This window comes from Tachypleus tridentatus, chromosome 6, assembly GCF_004210375.1.
Source record: "Tachypleus tridentatus isolate NWPU-2018 chromosome 6, ASM421037v1, whole genome shotgun sequence".
NCBI lineage: Eukaryota > Metazoa > Arthropoda > Merostomata > Xiphosura > Limulidae > Tachypleus > Tachypleus tridentatus.
Window position 1 is genome coordinate 62,572,119 of NC_134830.1, and position 17,063 is coordinate 62,589,181.

At 35.6% G+C, this 17,063-nt stretch overlaps 1 protein-coding gene across 2 annotated transcripts; it reads left to right on the forward strand.

The window, feature by feature from the left end:
- Nucleotides 1-203: 203 nt before the first annotated feature.
- LOC143252675 (uncharacterized) lies at nucleotides 204-16,207 on the forward strand. 2 transcript variants are annotated; one of them, XM_076505175.1, is made up of 4 exons: nucleotides 204-407; nucleotides 2,904-3,642; nucleotides 8,868-9,016; nucleotides 16,060-16,207. In XM_076505175.1, the coding sequence occupies exons 2-4, from the start codon at nucleotides 2,906-2,908 to the stop codon at nucleotides 16,110-16,112; spliced, it is 939 nt and encodes a 312-aa protein (XP_076361290.1). In that variant the 5' UTR covers nucleotides 204-407; nucleotides 2,904-2,905; the 3' UTR covers nucleotides 16,113-16,207. The 2 variants fall into 2 exon arrangements, with proteins under 2 accessions (XP_076361290.1, XP_076361289.1); XM_076505174.1 differs by lacking the exon at nucleotides 16,060-16,207 and adding an exon at nucleotides 12,280-12,754 and having other exon boundaries at nucleotides 206-407.
- Nucleotides 16,208-17,063: the final 856 nt, after the last annotated feature.

Below are 17,063 nucleotides of genomic sequence, written 5' to 3' on the forward strand. Positions count from 1 at the left end.
TCCCCCGCTGGTATAGCGGTAAGTCTACGGAGCTACAACGCTAAAATCATGGGTTTGATTCCCCTTAGTGAGTTCAGCAGATAGCCCGATGTGGCTTTTCAATAAGAAAACACAAACAAATACTATTATGAAATATATACCTACAGTCAATAGCATATGTAGTTATTATCAGGGGGTTGATCAAAGTTCAAGTCTTATCATTTGTTGCGAGATTCAGCACAGAAAAATTTTGAAACCTACAAAGAAGCAAAGAAGGTTTGAATCGGATTTTAATTTTTGTTTATGTCTTCATGAATCACATCAAAATATTGAATAGTGTGCTGCTGTTGATTACTAAAAACTTTTAAAGAGGTACTTAGCGAAATTAGGACAGCATTCCAAGTGAGTGATTCGTCAATTGAATTCAGGTAATGTATTTTTAAACTGTTATCCGCCATAACGTTAGGGCTAAGGCGTTGGTTCCTTGTATGTATATGTTTTAACTTAACGATATTCTTTAATGTCTTTTTATTCTTCTCACTTTAATATTTTTTTGTTTTTCTTTATATCTCTCAAATTAAATATAGGGTAAATTGGGAAATACAGATATTCGATTAACCAAGATTTGTAAGTGATGTTTCTGCCAATAATTATTAGTACAAAGTGTAGTGAGTAATGAATATAGGCTTCAACTTATGTTATAACTCAAAATAAATATATTCTCTTCAATAATGACCATTGTTTAGGAATAAATAATGTGTATTAAACCTAGAGACGTAAAATTAATACAAAACATAAGGAGCTTCTACATGGCAGTGTCTTTAGTTAGGTTTAATTCTACGGATTTACAACGCTAAAATCAGGGGTTCGATTCTCCTCCGTTAGCTCAGCAGAGAGCCCGATATGGCTTTGCAATAAGAAAAACACACACACAAACACTGTTAGATTTAATTGTCATATAAATATATAATACGATATGATAGCTAGTTAAAATAAATGCCACGTATTGGTTTAAGAACACACAAATAGTTAACGTAGAAAGGTAATAAGCAGATAGCAGGTGCTGCTATCTATTTATGCTTTTTATGGTCAGCATTTTATAAATTAGAAATGACTGTGCCTGAATTTGGAGTTTTTTATCTGTCTCTTCAGCCTATCTATTGCATAAGGTGTCAATAAATAAATCTGTAAAGGTAGAAGAAAATAACAAGATCTTAATATTGTACCTATTATTAGAATATGGAAAGAGACGCTTCTATAAAAAATAAAAATAAATTTCGTAGTTCAGAAATGATACCATGAATAATTAACTGTTCATCTATTATAGTTAATAGACATAGTTTCCATGCATAAATCTTCTATGTAAAGGTGAACAAGGTACCACTGTTATTAAAACGTCTAAAAAGTTTAATGAAATATTAATGCTCTTGCAGATATTGTGATTTTCACTCATTAGAAACTATACTGCAATTATATATTCAGCTCGAGTCTTGTAGATAATTATATCAAACCTGTACATAAGTATTATCTAATTATTTAACATCATAATGGCTTGTTTCCGGAACATACTTGTTTACATTTGCATCTAGATTTCAGTGTTGTTTTAAATCATGTATAATTGAATGTAGAATAAAAAGGTTATAAATGCAAAATGTTCTGTAAAATATATTATTATTAGTTGTACACTAATTTGTGACCATTGGTAGTATTCCAAAACAACAACAAAGTTTTCATACGTCATATAGACATTTTGTAAGTAAAGAAGTTAAGTTTGAGAATGGATGTATTATTGTATTTCTACTCTATTTAGATACGTCATAATGAGTATTTTCCTTGTATTATAAATAACGTGATATAATATTAATCTTCACATTCACAATTCGTAGTGTTAAAGGTGAATTTTATAGAAAAAAGAAAACTTTTGCAGTCAAAAGAAGTACTCATACCGATTAATTTTGCAGGTTCAGATTTTTTTATAAAAAATATGTGCTAATAAATGAAACATAAAACATGGTGCAGAAAGAGCCCTTTCCGAGCGGCAATCCGAACGTTTTAGTTTTTACGTTTGCTGCTAGGAAAAGTATTGTAACGTAATATTTGCCAAACAAACCGCCAACGCCAGCACGTTGAATGTAAATAAACATGGCCAGTGCATACGGAGAAACAGTGGCAGAGTCTGTTTTGACTCTGTGTTCTGAACAGTGTCGAGTAGCACCATATCAATTCGAACCTACTCTGAACGAACCTAGAACAGTTACTTTTGACACAGATCTGACAAGTTCTAGTCAGGATCAGCACCTTCATCATCACTCATATGAACATCACCAGTATCATCAGCATTTGTCCCTTGTGATACAGAGGACTTCTTAGCAGCAGGTGATGATTCTGCAAAACTCAGTGAAAGAATTACATGTATACGAACAATGTACTGTTTACCAACAATAGTTTATAATAAATAATCAAAATAATATTAACAAGACTAATCTGACTAATGAATATTGTTAAATCATGAATGAAAGTGTCATATTCATATTCAAACTAACTTACCAGTACCACAAGCAAAATCTATTGTTGGAAGATTTTCTGTCTGGGTAGCTACAGTCTTCAGGCCAAATAGAAATACGAAGCGTGTTTGGCAACTATTACGTTATAGTTGTAAAACGTCACGGAAACAGCCGAACGACCGAGAGGAACTTGAGTTCGAGGACCCGCATATTTTGTTTCATGTTTTACTCAAAAACTAAAGTGTTTAAAAATAAGGCAACCACACAGGAATTATACCTAACCAATGTATAGTTTATAAGGGAATAATTAAATTTGTTGAAAATTCACCTTTAACAAAATCTTTTGGATCTCAGCGGAATTTCCAAATGATAATTTAATTTTATTGCTAAGAAATCTAAGTGTTTAATCTTTGATTTTAGGTATGGAAGGAAAATGCTATCTGTTAGAATTCAACTTCCTTTTCGTAATTTCATACATTTTTGCCACCACTTGTGATGCCATTACGCCCTGTTCAGAGATTGAGGATCTCAACCCATGCAGTTGCACTGATTTCGCTGTGCCAAGGATATTAAAACATTCTAATGGAACTATTTCATCTTACGAGGAGAAGGAGATTTGGGTGACTTGTGATGATATTGATGGCTTGGGAAACCTCACCATTGCAATGAAACGTTTGAGAGGATTTGAAATAAACACTGCTGTAATATCTTCGTCTAGAATCGGATATCTTCCTAGTCATCTGTTTTTCGACGTAGTAGTAAAAGAAATCCAAATACGATACACGAAGTTAAAATCTTTTACTCAAGCAGAAGAATCAGCTTTTCTAGGCCTAGAGAACACTTTACTATATTTATCTATGCGCTACTGTGGTTTAATTGACGGATTGAAATGGGAAAAACTCGGAGAGTTGCGTAGATTGAACACTTTGGATTTAACTGGAAATCATCTAGACACCATACCTCCACATTGGTTTAATATTCCTCCTCCGGATCTACGGTTTCTACATCTCAAACAGAACCAAATTTCTAAACTTCACGACTCATCCTTTGCTAAAATGTACAATCTGAAGATCTTGGATTTATCTGAAAATCAGATTTCAACTCTGAAACGGTCCATGTTTCCGGATCCAGTGAATTACCTCGAGAATTTATATCTGAGGTAATTAAATGTTAATTTGGCATCGTTAACGTGATCTATTAATAAAGTGTGTTTCATTTTATGCTATTAGTATACAGATAGTATTTTTATTGTAACTGAATATTTCATTAAGTTTTGCCCCTTTTTTAGTGGCAAATGTCTGAACTTATAACCCTTAAAACCTAGTTTCGACACCAGTGGTGTATAGCCTTGTGTTTAACTAAAAATAAAGTATTTTCAAAAATTGTTTTTCTCATCCTATAGCAAATATAAGTAGAACCAGTATTCTAAGGGCCAGGCATGGACGGGTGGTTAGGGCGCTCGACATTCAATGTGAGAATCACAGGTTCGAATTTTTCTCACACCAGATACGCTTACCTTTTCTGTCGCATTCAATCTCATTGTTCGTTGGTAAAAGATTATCCCAATATCTGGCAGTGGGTGGTAATGACTAGCTATTTTCTCTTTCTAGTGTTTCACTGATAAATTAGGATCGGCTAACGCAGGTAGCCCTCGTTTAACTATTCGCGAAACCAAAGTACCAAAACAAAATTAGCATCTTGTGGGTTTAAACAAAATAGTTAAGATCGTAATTTGTTATAGTTAATATCATATGTTAGTTTAAAGATTTAGTTTTTGAATTTCGCGCAAATCTACACGAGGGCTATCTATACTAGCCGTCCCTAATTAGCAGTGTAAGACTGGAGGGAAGGCATCTAGTCATCACCATCCATCAATAACTCTTGGGCTACTCTTTTATCAACGAATAGTGGAATTAACCGTCACATTATAACGCCCCCACGGCTAAAAGGGCGACTATGTTTGATGTGACAGGCATTCGAACCCGTGACCCTTGGATTACGAGTCGAGCGCCTTAACCACCTGGCCATGCCGGGCCTGTTAGTTTAGAGAGAATATACACTGGTTAAACACTTACGGCTTAAAACACAATTTTTTGTTCTGATTAAAAACATACTTGACACGTATTTTGGCGGCATCATTGGTAAACTAGAAACACTGTTTTTCCCGTAGTTATTCCAATAGCTCTGGTAATGTCAAATTTGTTTCGAAATATTTACTTATCTTTTGCCTGCCGTTCGAGATGCACAATATTAAAAAAAATATCCCGGCTTTTCAGTTTAACTTTGAATATTCGTTGCTAAAATTAGTGACTCAAGTCCTTTCGGTTGACACAGCAGATAGCCAACTGTGGATTTGCTGTAAGAAAATCACATACTTTACGTTTTGTTATAGTAAAGTATGTACAAACTGTTGATTTATTTACAAATTGCACCATAGGATTGGTGGAAGGCTGCGTCATTTATTGTTGGTGTGTCACAACAGTAATGATTTGTCAGCGAAGTAAGTTGGAAGTAAAAGTTTAACAAGCATGATATAAATTAGACCAAGTTGAAACAGATAACTACACACTATGCGTGTTTTCGTGAAAGAACTATTCCACATAAATTGTAAAAAAAAATTAAGCATTTTAAAATATTAATGCCAATATTACGTTACATGATAAAACTTTCTAGAATGGACGGCAACTGCCTGTTGTGGACACACAAGTGTAGAGGACGACGTTTCGAAAGTCTTCCGCCTTTCGTCTTAAAGTCAGTGTGTGTGACGTAAACGTAAACGAACATGGCGGGGGTTTAGTTTAGAGAGAGAGAGAAGTCTGAAGAACTCTCTCTCCAACTGGGGTGATCAGGAACGTTGTGGTTCCTCTTCGTCCCCTCACGTGGGAAGTTATTGAAATTTACACGGGGTTTTTGCCTTTATTTTATTTTTACTTTTTTAAGGTGATGAAGTTAGGTGGTGTATGTGAGAGTGACACGAAAGAAGGGAGAACTGGACGAGGACGGCATAAGGGAAGTGAGCCAGGCCTTGGCCCGTGGTCAGAATGACCTGGCGGCTGGCGAGTGGATTTAAAATTGATTTTAACTGACTAAAACGGCTATTTTCAGGACTAGGCAAGAATGTTGCCTTGGCTGGGATCTACAGGTCCAATGCCAGAGTTTTAGCTGTGGGGGGGGAGTACCCCGAGAAAACCCACTTTCACGGCCTGGACGCCGAAAAATCTACCCAGACCGTGCCCAGAAGTAGCTGGGAAGAAACACAGGAATAGAAATAAAACTGATGGATTATGGCAGTGGTATACTTGTGGCTGGATGTTAGGTGACTAGGAAAACTGCTAGCTGCGGTCTTGTAGATCAGGAAGGAACTACAGGTTGAACTTGCGTTCACACCTGAAGCCCATTGATGATAGAGAAAAGCGTGGTCTTGGTGGTGAATCAACAGGCTGTTCTTCTTCGGTGAATTTTTCTTCGCTGGTCTGGATGCTTTGTTTCTTCTCGTAAGTTTGGTTTGTGTTTTCTGAGTGATGGTAGTCTGTTTTTCTCTTTGAGCTGACGTAGTTATTTTGTGAATGGTCTGAGTCTGGCTGGTAGTTGAGTTTCGTGAAATTGTAACTGAAGTCTGGCATGATCTATCACTTTTCTTCCTTGGATTGTTAAATCTTGGTGTGTTGTTATAGTGGGAGTTGTCGTCTTTGGGGTCGAGTTGCCTGTATCTGCATTCGTGTTCTTTCTAGCTGTTTCTGGACTAGGCGGTATTTCCGTAGTTTCCCGTTGAAAGTTGTCCGTTGGTTGTCTATATTGTCTAGGCACTTTGTTTGACCACGAGTTGATGGGTAGGCGATGCGGGCGTTCGGCTCTTAAGTGAAATATATGATAGTAACATCCGTCACGTAAAATACAATCAGCACTGTACTTTGACGTTGTCACTATCTTCATGAAGTACATAGGTAGGTTGGCCTAAATTTGAGATTCTATGGCTAGTTTGATTTCTTATGGTTGTATGGATGAGTCGACGCCCCTGAGGAATACTGAATAAGGACTGACAGGACTTTTGGTAGGGAACAACTTACTTTAATTTCAGTGTTCCATGGCTGGCATAGATAAACTTGGTCTGCGGTAGTGGCGGGCTGGATGAGAATTCCGCCCCGGCGTAGGATTCGGGTCCTAGAAGGTTCGATGGTTACCCCTGGCTTGGCTTGGGCAATGAACATAGCTACTTTTAGCGGCGTGAGGTGCGATGGTAGACCGTCGACAATTATCGGCGATACTGGCGGTATAACTGTCGTAGTTGATCCTTTCGTTCTGAAAAGCATATTGGCAGAGATATCAGCACGCCTTACTTGCTCTGTGACTAGCGTAGAACTCGCCAGTGTGTGTGTAGGTGTATCGGTCTTTTATAGTGTCCTGGTGGATTGTGAAGAGCATGTTGTGATTAGTTGGATTATCACTGTTTCTGATTGGAGGAGAAATTTCCTGTAGATTCAACTAATGGTAGCCACAGGTTACTCACATCTAACCTGGAATCTATGTTTGGTGAAGGTTTAATAGTGTTAATATAAAATGATTCTTTGATTTTTCTTGTCTCTCTATTTGTCTGTGTCGATTATTCTAGTTTTTTTGTCAGTTTATTCTATGTCAGTTGACGCGGCGTTCTGTGCAATAGCTGAATTTTGTGTTTTCATGAGACTTGTACTATCTTTATGTTCTTTTATTCTTTTCGCGAGTTTTCTTCCCATTTCTTCAATGTAAGTATCGTTGCAGGAACACGGAATTTCATAGATGACATTTTTGAGATTCTCTTTGGTAGGTCACCGTTTGTTTTTTACCAGAATGGACCTTAAGTTATTGTAGGATTTTCACCGGACTTCTATGTTGAATTTTATGGCTATGTGTTTGAGGTTTTCACTGAAATGTTGTAGGTATGGTAGGTAAATGATGGTAGTGGTAGTGACTTTCTGATCTTTTCTTTCTGCCGTGGTCTTCTTCAAGGAGTTTTTGATGAAGGAGGAGATGTAATCATTCTGTTTAAAACTCTCTACGATATTTTCGCATTATGCTTCGATGGATGTCTTATCGTAAATATTTTCTGCTCTCTTGTTTAGGCATTGGATTATACCACGTTTTATCGAGGTTGGATGAAAGTACTGGAAGTGTAGGTATCTGTTCGTGTGGGTGGGTTTTCTGTATACAGTTGTGGCTATTTGTCTTGTTTGTTTGCTGATGAGTATGTCAAGGAACGATAGACTGTTTTGTTTCTCTATTTCCATAGTGAAGTGGATTCTTTTGTCTACGGAATTGTGATGTTCTAGGAAGGCTAGTAAGTTTTGATGACTGTGAGGCCAAATAACTAAGGTGTCGTCGACATAACGTCTGTAGAGACTTGGTTTTATCAGTGTGGATGAAAGGGCTCTTTCTTCAAAGTCTTCCAAGAAAGTCTGCTAGGATTGGAGAGAGTGATGATCCAATGGCTAGACCATCTTTTTATTCGTAGAATTCCTTGTTGTATTGGATATAGGTTGATTGTAGGCAAATGGTTGTTAGTTCCATTATGGCGTCTATTTTCATATCTGTTCTGTGTAGTAAAGAGTGATTATTCAGCAGTCGTTGTCTGGTGATGTGAAGGGTTTCTGAGGTTGGAACATTTGTAAATAGATCTGTGACGTCAAAACTGACCATAATATCTGGGGATTTGATGTGTAGCTTTCTGAGTTGTCCTATGAAATCTGTCGAGTTTTGAATGTGATGTTCAGTGTTTTCTCGTAGTTGAGATAAGATAGGAATTAGGAAAGTAGCCAGTTGATGGCAAGGTGAGTTTTGAGCACTGACGTTAGGCCTTAAAGGTATATTAGGTTTGTGTACCTTTGGTAGTCCATAGAACTGAGGAGGGAAATTTTTCTTAGATCTTAAGTCTTTGTTTGCCGTCTTCTCTATAAGGTTTCATCATGAGTATTCTGCCTAAACAATCTGTCAAAGAATTACGTTACATATTTATGGTGATTTTGAGAAATTATATCTTATAAATACGGTCGTATCCTTCTTTCATAGACACTTTGATTAATGCTAGCTAATAATCACTGCTTACGAATAAACGGGACTAAACTGGGTCGTTGTTATGCGCAAAGCTTCCCAATGGACTATCTGTGCTTTTCTCACCTGGAGTGTTAGAACATGGTTATTAGCATTATAAACTCTCAGCCACCGACAATAAGGGGGCTTCGGAAAATCAGTTGTATTCATTAAGTTGCACATAAAGCATCCTATCCTAGAGCAAAGATCTAATTATTAAGATAATAATTAATAACTTATTAGGTGTAATGTTGGAGAAATATCGCAACTTTTGTGGACAATAAGAAATTAAAGAAATGCTTCTATTTTATCTATTTACAGTTACAACAAGATTGAGACTTTGCCAGGAGATTTCTTTAACGGTATGCCCAGTCTTCAACGGTTATATCTGGACTACAACAAAATAAAAACGCTTCACGAAAACCCTTGGAAACAGATCTGGGGCGAGTTAACACATTTGGATCTCACAGGTAAATCTTGTTTCTTCGTTGTGGTAAACATTTAAAATTAATGTATATATATATATATATATATATTATACATTTGTTTATATTTATTTATTTATATAAATTCAGAGGTCGAGTAAGTTATATTCTGAATTCTCAATACGTCGTTATAGACCAAGGTGCTATGTCTTTTCATTTTCTATCTGTCGATAGTGCATCCTGACAGTAGTCCTGCAGCGTAGTTTCCATTACAGAGAGATCCGTCATAGTACCTTCATGTACAAAGCATTTTTTTTTCACTGTGCCTTTTCATAAACCATCTCGTTTACGAGGACGACGGTTTCTCAGCACGTTTCAGCAATCCAATAGTAGAGAAATCCATAGCTTGGACCAGTATATTTTTATATTCAAAGAACTTATGAGTGAACCAAGTAGCAATGTGTAATACGTCAACCACACCACATCCAGTGCTTACAAGCCTTTTGACCAATATCTGGGTTTCTCAGGCCGAGTAGAAAACAGCAGACGTAGTTGTGGTCTAGGTTTTGTTTATATCATCATTTACTTATTAAATAGCATATATTTCCGTTTCTTTCTACACCTTCTTGAGGTATTTGATGGTTGAACTGATACGCCTGGACCAGCTTGTGTATGTGTGACTTGTGACCCTTTTCAGATGAAGAATTTTCTTGATTATGCTGTCTGGGACAAATAGGGCATAAATTTTCCCTCTAACCTCTGTGATTGTGCCGCACTTTACTTACCATGATAGGGGTACAACCTGTTTCGTGCAGACACTGGTGCTCCAAGTTGATCAATATTTCTTTGTTTTCCAATGATAGTAAATACAAAAAAACTTCTTCTATGTTAGAAGTTCTAAATTTACGACATAGATACATCTTGAAAATCTGAGTGTATGAACATTTTGGAACGGAAAATGATGTTACGTACCTTCCCCAAATGCCTACGAACCGTGGACAACGTCAAAATGTAGTTCTGATGCATTAGGTTCCACAACGATTTTGTAACGGCTGTCATTATTGCATGATTTATTAATCTACATATTGAAAATCATCGTTTCGATATAACAGACAATCTTTGCGTTTGATAGCAAGGAAATGTATTTGGGTATTTTCTTCCGTTTGACCGTTAAAAAAAAACACTCTTAAAATTACTTGGCAATGTCTTAATGATTTGCAACGAAAGGATCTAAATCACGATTCCCTGCTATTAGGATGATGTTTAGGTTTAAGTACGTTTTTCTGTTATAATTTCCTGTTGCCTCAGTTGTGCGATTAAAATCCATGTAAAGAAACACAAGTGAAGCTACAAGTTTCTGCGGTTCTGCTTTCTTCCACAATTTTTGAAATCTACGTAATATGCAAAACACATTTAAAAGTCTTAGTAAGTGCTCAGTAACCCATGGATGTTTTTTTCTTTACAACTATGTAAATCTAGACTACAGGCGGTGCTCATTTTCTACGTAAGGTAACTGTAAATTGAATGGTAATTTAGGCTGTGCATCTTTGCTATTAGAATTGTAAATTACCCGAGGATATCTTTACTTCCTTTTACAATTAGCGAGTACAATCTCCTATTATTTCAGAACAATATTAACCATAAATAGTGAATTCGTGTTTAGTTGTTATAAGTTTCCATGCGTCAAAAGCTCGTATTTTATATATCACTCTACAATTCTGTAACTAGTAGAACTAGGAAGGCCCAGCATGGCCAGTTGGGTTTAGGCGTTCGACTCGTAATCTAAGGGTCGCGCGTTCGAATCCCCGTCGCACCAAACATGCTTGCCCTTTTAGCCCTGGGGGTGTTATAATGTGACGATCAATCCCATTATTTGTTGGTAAAAGAGTAGCCCAAGAATTGGCGGTGGATGGTGATGAGTAGCTGCCTTCCTTCTAGTCTTACACTGCTAAATTAGGGACGGCTAGCGCAGATATACCTCGTGTAGCTTTGGGCGAAATTCAAGAGGTCTAGAAGTTAAGTTTTCATTCTACAACAGATTTATGATTAGTAGCACAAATGCTATGTTACAGTTGTTTGTTAGAGTTATATATTTTTGCTTGTAAATCAATAATAATAAAAACGTAAACATTTAATATCATGCTTTCTGGTAAACTAGGACTTAGTAAGCCTGTTAACTACAGGGGATACATTTTTAATTAGTCTATATATTTTTGTAAATACGTAAACATCAATAAAAAATAAACCATCCAAACACTAGAGTAATTGGAATAAGCTGCAACTTTGACAGAAAAAATTAAAGGCATAGTAGTAATTAGAAGAATTTCTGCGCAGTTAGCCCTCGATTCTGGTTGCTGTATTAAGGATATTGTCTTTAATTAACTACATTACATCAGTCATTGTGTATTACGCTATAGGCTTAACGTATTTTCTGTTTTATTGAAGACTGTTATGAATATCCACTAGTTTAACAACACAAATGAACACATAAGTATATAGGTTCATAATTTAAATTGGAACAGAAATTCCGCTGTTGTGATTATCCGTTCTGTAACATATCTGATCAAGCGCCTTTTCACACACCAATTAAGAAATTCAACATTTGTACTCGTTGATTTATGAGTAAACGTATATTTGTATTAGAAATTATGTATATAATTGGGTAGTTAAAGTTTGTAGACTTCAGGAAACCGTACAAAATAGTTTGATACAACAAGAATGGTCTAGTACGATCGTGTTATGCACATCATTACGTAGATACGCACTGGTTTGTTTGCTTTGAATTTCGCGCAAAGCTACACAAGGGCTATCTGCGTTAGTCGTCCCTAATTTAGCAGTATAAGAGTAGGAGGAAGCAGCTAGTCATCACCACCCAACTCTTGGGCTACTCTTTTACCAACGAATAGTGGGATTGTCTGTTACGTTATAACGCCCCCACGGCTGAAAGGGCGAGCATGTTTTGTGTGACGAGGATTCGAACTGAAGTCGACTTGAAGATGAAAGGCGGAAGACTTTCGAAACGTCGTCCTCTACACTTATGTCTCCACAACAGGCAGTTGCCATCCATTCTACAAAGTTTCATCATGAATACTCTGCCTAAACAATCTATCAAAGAATATCTAATACTGCGCTTTCTTTCTACATTTATATTTTAAATTCTGAAACAACTAGACCGATGTGTTTATAGTTCTAAGAATTCTAAGTTACATTATTCTGTGCCACCTTGTTTCATCAACTGATTGAACAGATATATTTCGTCAAATATTAATTATTTCTAGTTTGTTTTGATTTTTTTGTTTACTCTCCAGGAAACCAAATTACGTGTGACTGTTCGATAAAATGGATGACAGAATTATTGCTGCCATGTTTTTTATTCGGAGTTTGTGCAGAACCACGGGGTCTGAGAGATAAAAAACTTACTTCTTTGTGGCCTTGGGATTTAGAATGCACGGTGCATAGGTCTTCGTCGGCTTCCCAAAATGATCCCAAGTCCAGTTATTCTACACGCAGTGTTCCCTTTTCAAAATACAGAACAAAATGCCAAACGATTATGAAAATGAACCACGAGACTTAGGTTACATAAGACACCTGCTTCTTGAACGAATTTGTAACTTTTATGAATTCAAATGCATGTGAAGTTTAAATATTTACTCGAAATATGCACCTTTTAAAATCTTTTTATCAGACTCATAATATTAAAATAAATAAAATAAGTTAACAGAATGAATAAGTAAGGTATATGTATTGATTTGAACGTAGTTATTAAAATATTTCACCAAGGTGCTTTTATTTGGTTTGTTTCATTCTACAGTTTGTTAATTTGAATATGCTCACAAACTCTCTTTTCATTATTTTCCTTTTTACATTTTCATGTTACGAATGTGCGCATAAACCAAATGATTATATTGTAGTATACGAAAAAGTTCGTAAAAAACAAATAAGTGCTCACACCTCAAATTTTACTAAGTTAATTAAATTGAACTTGAAAAGAGCAAACGTTTCTTCATCATATTTAATCAGCAACAAATAAAACACGTTTATTAAACACAACGCTGCATATTGATCTATTTGAACTACATCCACTGTAAAGACCGAGACTTTAATTGTTAAGAGAAAACATACATAGCCTTCTGTGTGAATTTGTGAGAAATAAACAATTTCACTTTAGTTTTATTCGAACATATGCATATCAGTATAAAGATCTTTCTCTGTGACTCAGTTCTACGTGTGTAACTTCACTAGAACATTTCTACGTGTACCTTTCAGTAGAACATTTCATTTGTCTGATGTAAATTGTCGAGAAACTGTCCTCGGAGATTTACTAATGCCAGCGGTGCTCAGTGTGTCATGCTTAATAGTCATCCTGCATAGTAAGCTCATTTGCATTTAAATACCGACTTTGACATGCTAGTGAACATCTCCACCATAGAAATGGTAATTTTCCATTTCACTCATCAAAATCGGTGACCATTACGAGTTTATCCACGAAGATTTTATTGTGTTGTTAAACAAAATGAAAGAAAGACAAATTATATAAAAAATCGTTGACCTATCGCCTAAATAATGAAGAAAAAATAAATACATAGGTCAAGGACTTCAAATGAATGTAGTGCTTAATAAAACGATGAACTGTGCGAAAGGAAATTATAATTGTATGATCTACTCCTTACATAATCGATAATGTTAACAAGTTTATACAAGATGAATCAAGTTGAAGTGCCACACTAAACATGCTCGCTCTTTCAGCTGTGGGAGTGTTATAATGTGTTGGCAGTGGGTGGTGATGACTAGCTGCCTTTCCTCTATATTACACTGCTAAATTAGGATTTCTATGCACGTGGTGGGCAGTTTTCTGTTTAACTACAAACAAACAATTTATGAGGCAACAAAGTTGTAGTTTTCTTTGCTATCTGGAACTAATATAATGAGTTTTATATGAAACATCAGGAATCATATAATAAGATCAATCATAATGTAAAAACCATATATCAGCGTAATAGAAACGATGATGTTCTTTTAAAACTTTACAAACATATAAAAATATAAAAACCATGTGTCATAAAACTCTACAAAGATGTAAAAACAGTATGTCAAGGTAATATAAACCATAGTGCTCTTATAAAACTTTACAAATATATAAAAACCATATGTCAAGATAATAGAAACAATGATGTTCTTGTAAAACCTTACAAAAACGAAAGTTCTTTTCCCTTCAGTGGACTCAGCAGATAGCCCAAAGTGACTTTGCTATAAGAAAACGCACACACACGCTCGCACGCAAGGACGAAATACCTTTTAAAGAAAAATTAACGTGTATCAGAATAGCTGATAAATGTATTTATAAGTACATATAACCAACCAACTAATCGAGATTAGAAATGATGACTTAAAGAATGTAACTTTATAAGATATTAAATTTAAACAAAAATACGTGAGCAACTAAGTCCGGGAATTATTTATTGCCTTAGTAGTTATTCCTTATCTAGTTATCTAATTTAACCTAAGATTGATTGCTAAGTATAATCACCAGTAGAGGACCCACTTTGAAAGAACTTATACGTGAGCCTCACTCTAAATAGCTCTCCAGCCGTACTGTTTATCTACGAACAAACAAACACTAAATTACAGTGTATCAGTTAGGAAGACCAATAACTGTTGCAGATAGCTGGAGTGAAGACGCCATAAGATTCTTTGTTTTCTGAATTTCTTGCAAAGCTATTCGAGAGCTATGTGCGCTGGCGTCTCTATGTTATTAAACACTACTTTACATCTGATTTGTTAATAAATGAAAAAAAACATTACTTCATCAACTTAACCTATTTCAGATCATAACAGTTATTGTTCATGCAATCTTGTATTATAAATAGTGTCTTAAGAACTATGTCTGTCGTATCTCAGCAGGCTTAATGAATCACGGTGGTAAACGAAAGACCTCATCAGAGAGAAGATATAGCGTGGTTGACAAATTGTTATAGTTTATCTTTTACATCCATTCTTGTGTTCTTAAGATTAACTATTTTAAACTTTCTTTAATTTAAGAACGAATGTTTTGTTACTTGAAATAACAGTTATAATATAAATGCTTATTTTCCCAAGGTCCCTCCGCTGAGACAACGGTAAGTCTTCGTATTTTCAACTCTAAAATTAGGCGTTCGATTCCCCTTGGTGGACACAGCAGATTGTTCGGTGTGGCTTTTCTGTAAGAATAACATACACATTTAACAAAATTTGACCCAAAGTACAATTGAAGTTTTAACCTTTTTTTAGATAATTGTATAATTATCGGAGAAAACCATTAAATTAGCACTAACGTATCCTACAGGCAGATACATCCGCATAGGTATTTAAATTGTTTTCCTAACAATGACCCAAAACGTGTAAATACTACTATTATTTATTAACACAAACATCTGGAAGACTTAAATAGATTTTGTTCGGTTTTGATTAACCCGTAGAAATAATACATCGAGGATTCCCGATTATGAAGCCATTAGAAACGGGAACAGAAATAATCGTATCCTAAACATGCTGTTACTCAAGTTACAATACATTTTCATTTCCTAATCTATAAGCACGAATGTTCCATTCAACAAAGGTCTGATCCTTAAGAAAGGCCACATCTTAAGAGCTAGAAATTAGGTTCATGGTACAGATACAATTTTGTGTAGGAAGTAGCACTGGCTACGTGGCTGCGGCTTCGGAGGTCATTATGAGGCCGCTAAATAAGGTCAAAGTGACCAATATAGCAATTGTTGGCCGAACTGTTTTGGAAATGTGTGACCAAGATGGCTATTATTAACGTTTCTTCTCTGTGATATAACAATATACAACTTCGTGTAGCCTTCATTTGCTTCTCCACACATTCTCTATTTCCCCTCTCCCTCTGTGCTCCCCCCCATGTCTACTCTTTAACTCCCTTTAACCTATTTCACATCAAAACAGTTGCTGTTCATACACTATAAACCACAAACTCGCTTTATCTACATCTTTGCATCGGCAAAATTTCATGTAAGGTTTGTTGCAATGAGAAGAGAATGAATCAGTTCTTCATTAAATTGAATGATAATAGTTTGTTTTTGTTTTTTTAGAATTTCGCACAAAGCTACTCGAGGCCAGGTGGATTAAAGCTTTCGACTGGTAATCTGAGGGTCGCAGGATCGAATCCCGGTCACACCAAACGTACTCGCCCTTTCAGTCGTGGGGGCATTATAAAATGACGGTCACTCTCACTATTCGCTAGTAAAAGAGTAGCCCAAGAGTTGGCAGTGGGTGATGATGACTAGTTGCCTTCTCTCTAGTCTTACACTGCTAAATTATGGGCTGGTTAGTGCAGATAGCCCTCAAGTAGCTTTGTGCGAAATTCCAAAACAAACAAACAAAATATGAATTTAGTTTAATTTTTAAATATAATTAAAGGTTTGATATTTAAAAAAATATTTCTAAGTTTTAACTGTTTTATAAACTGAAAATGTTATATTGAATTATAAAACTGATTTGTATGAACATTAAAGAAATTGTTAATATAATTTTTGGATACAGAAAGATAGCGAGAACTAATCTTTACTTTTATACTAACTGAATTGAAATTTTAACGTTTGGTTAACTATATATATATACAAGCATTTTTTTTTTTAAATTATAACTTTAATGTGAAGTTATTGGTCATTAAAGTCCTCGTGATTTTCTTTTTTTTTTTTTTAATTTTCGCACAAAGCTACTCGAGGGCTATCTGTGCTAGTTGTTCCTAATTTAGCAGTGTAAGACTAGAGGGAAAGCAGCTAGTCATCACCACCCACCGCCAACTCTTGGGCTACTCTTTAACAGACGAATAGTGCGATTGACAGTCACATTATAACGCCCCACGGCTGGGAGGGCGAGCATGTTTGGCGGGATTTTCTTTTGAATTAAAGGTTGATGGACTTTCCGTGTAAAGAAGATGAAAATTGTAGGTGAAGCTAAATATAAAGAAACTCAATTATTCCCTCTTTATTTGTTTATTTCTTTGTTTCTGAAAAAAGAACATAAAGTGCAGTTTGGGCCAATAAAGTATGTAATATATTGAAATATATTACTTCAGATAATATATTGGTGA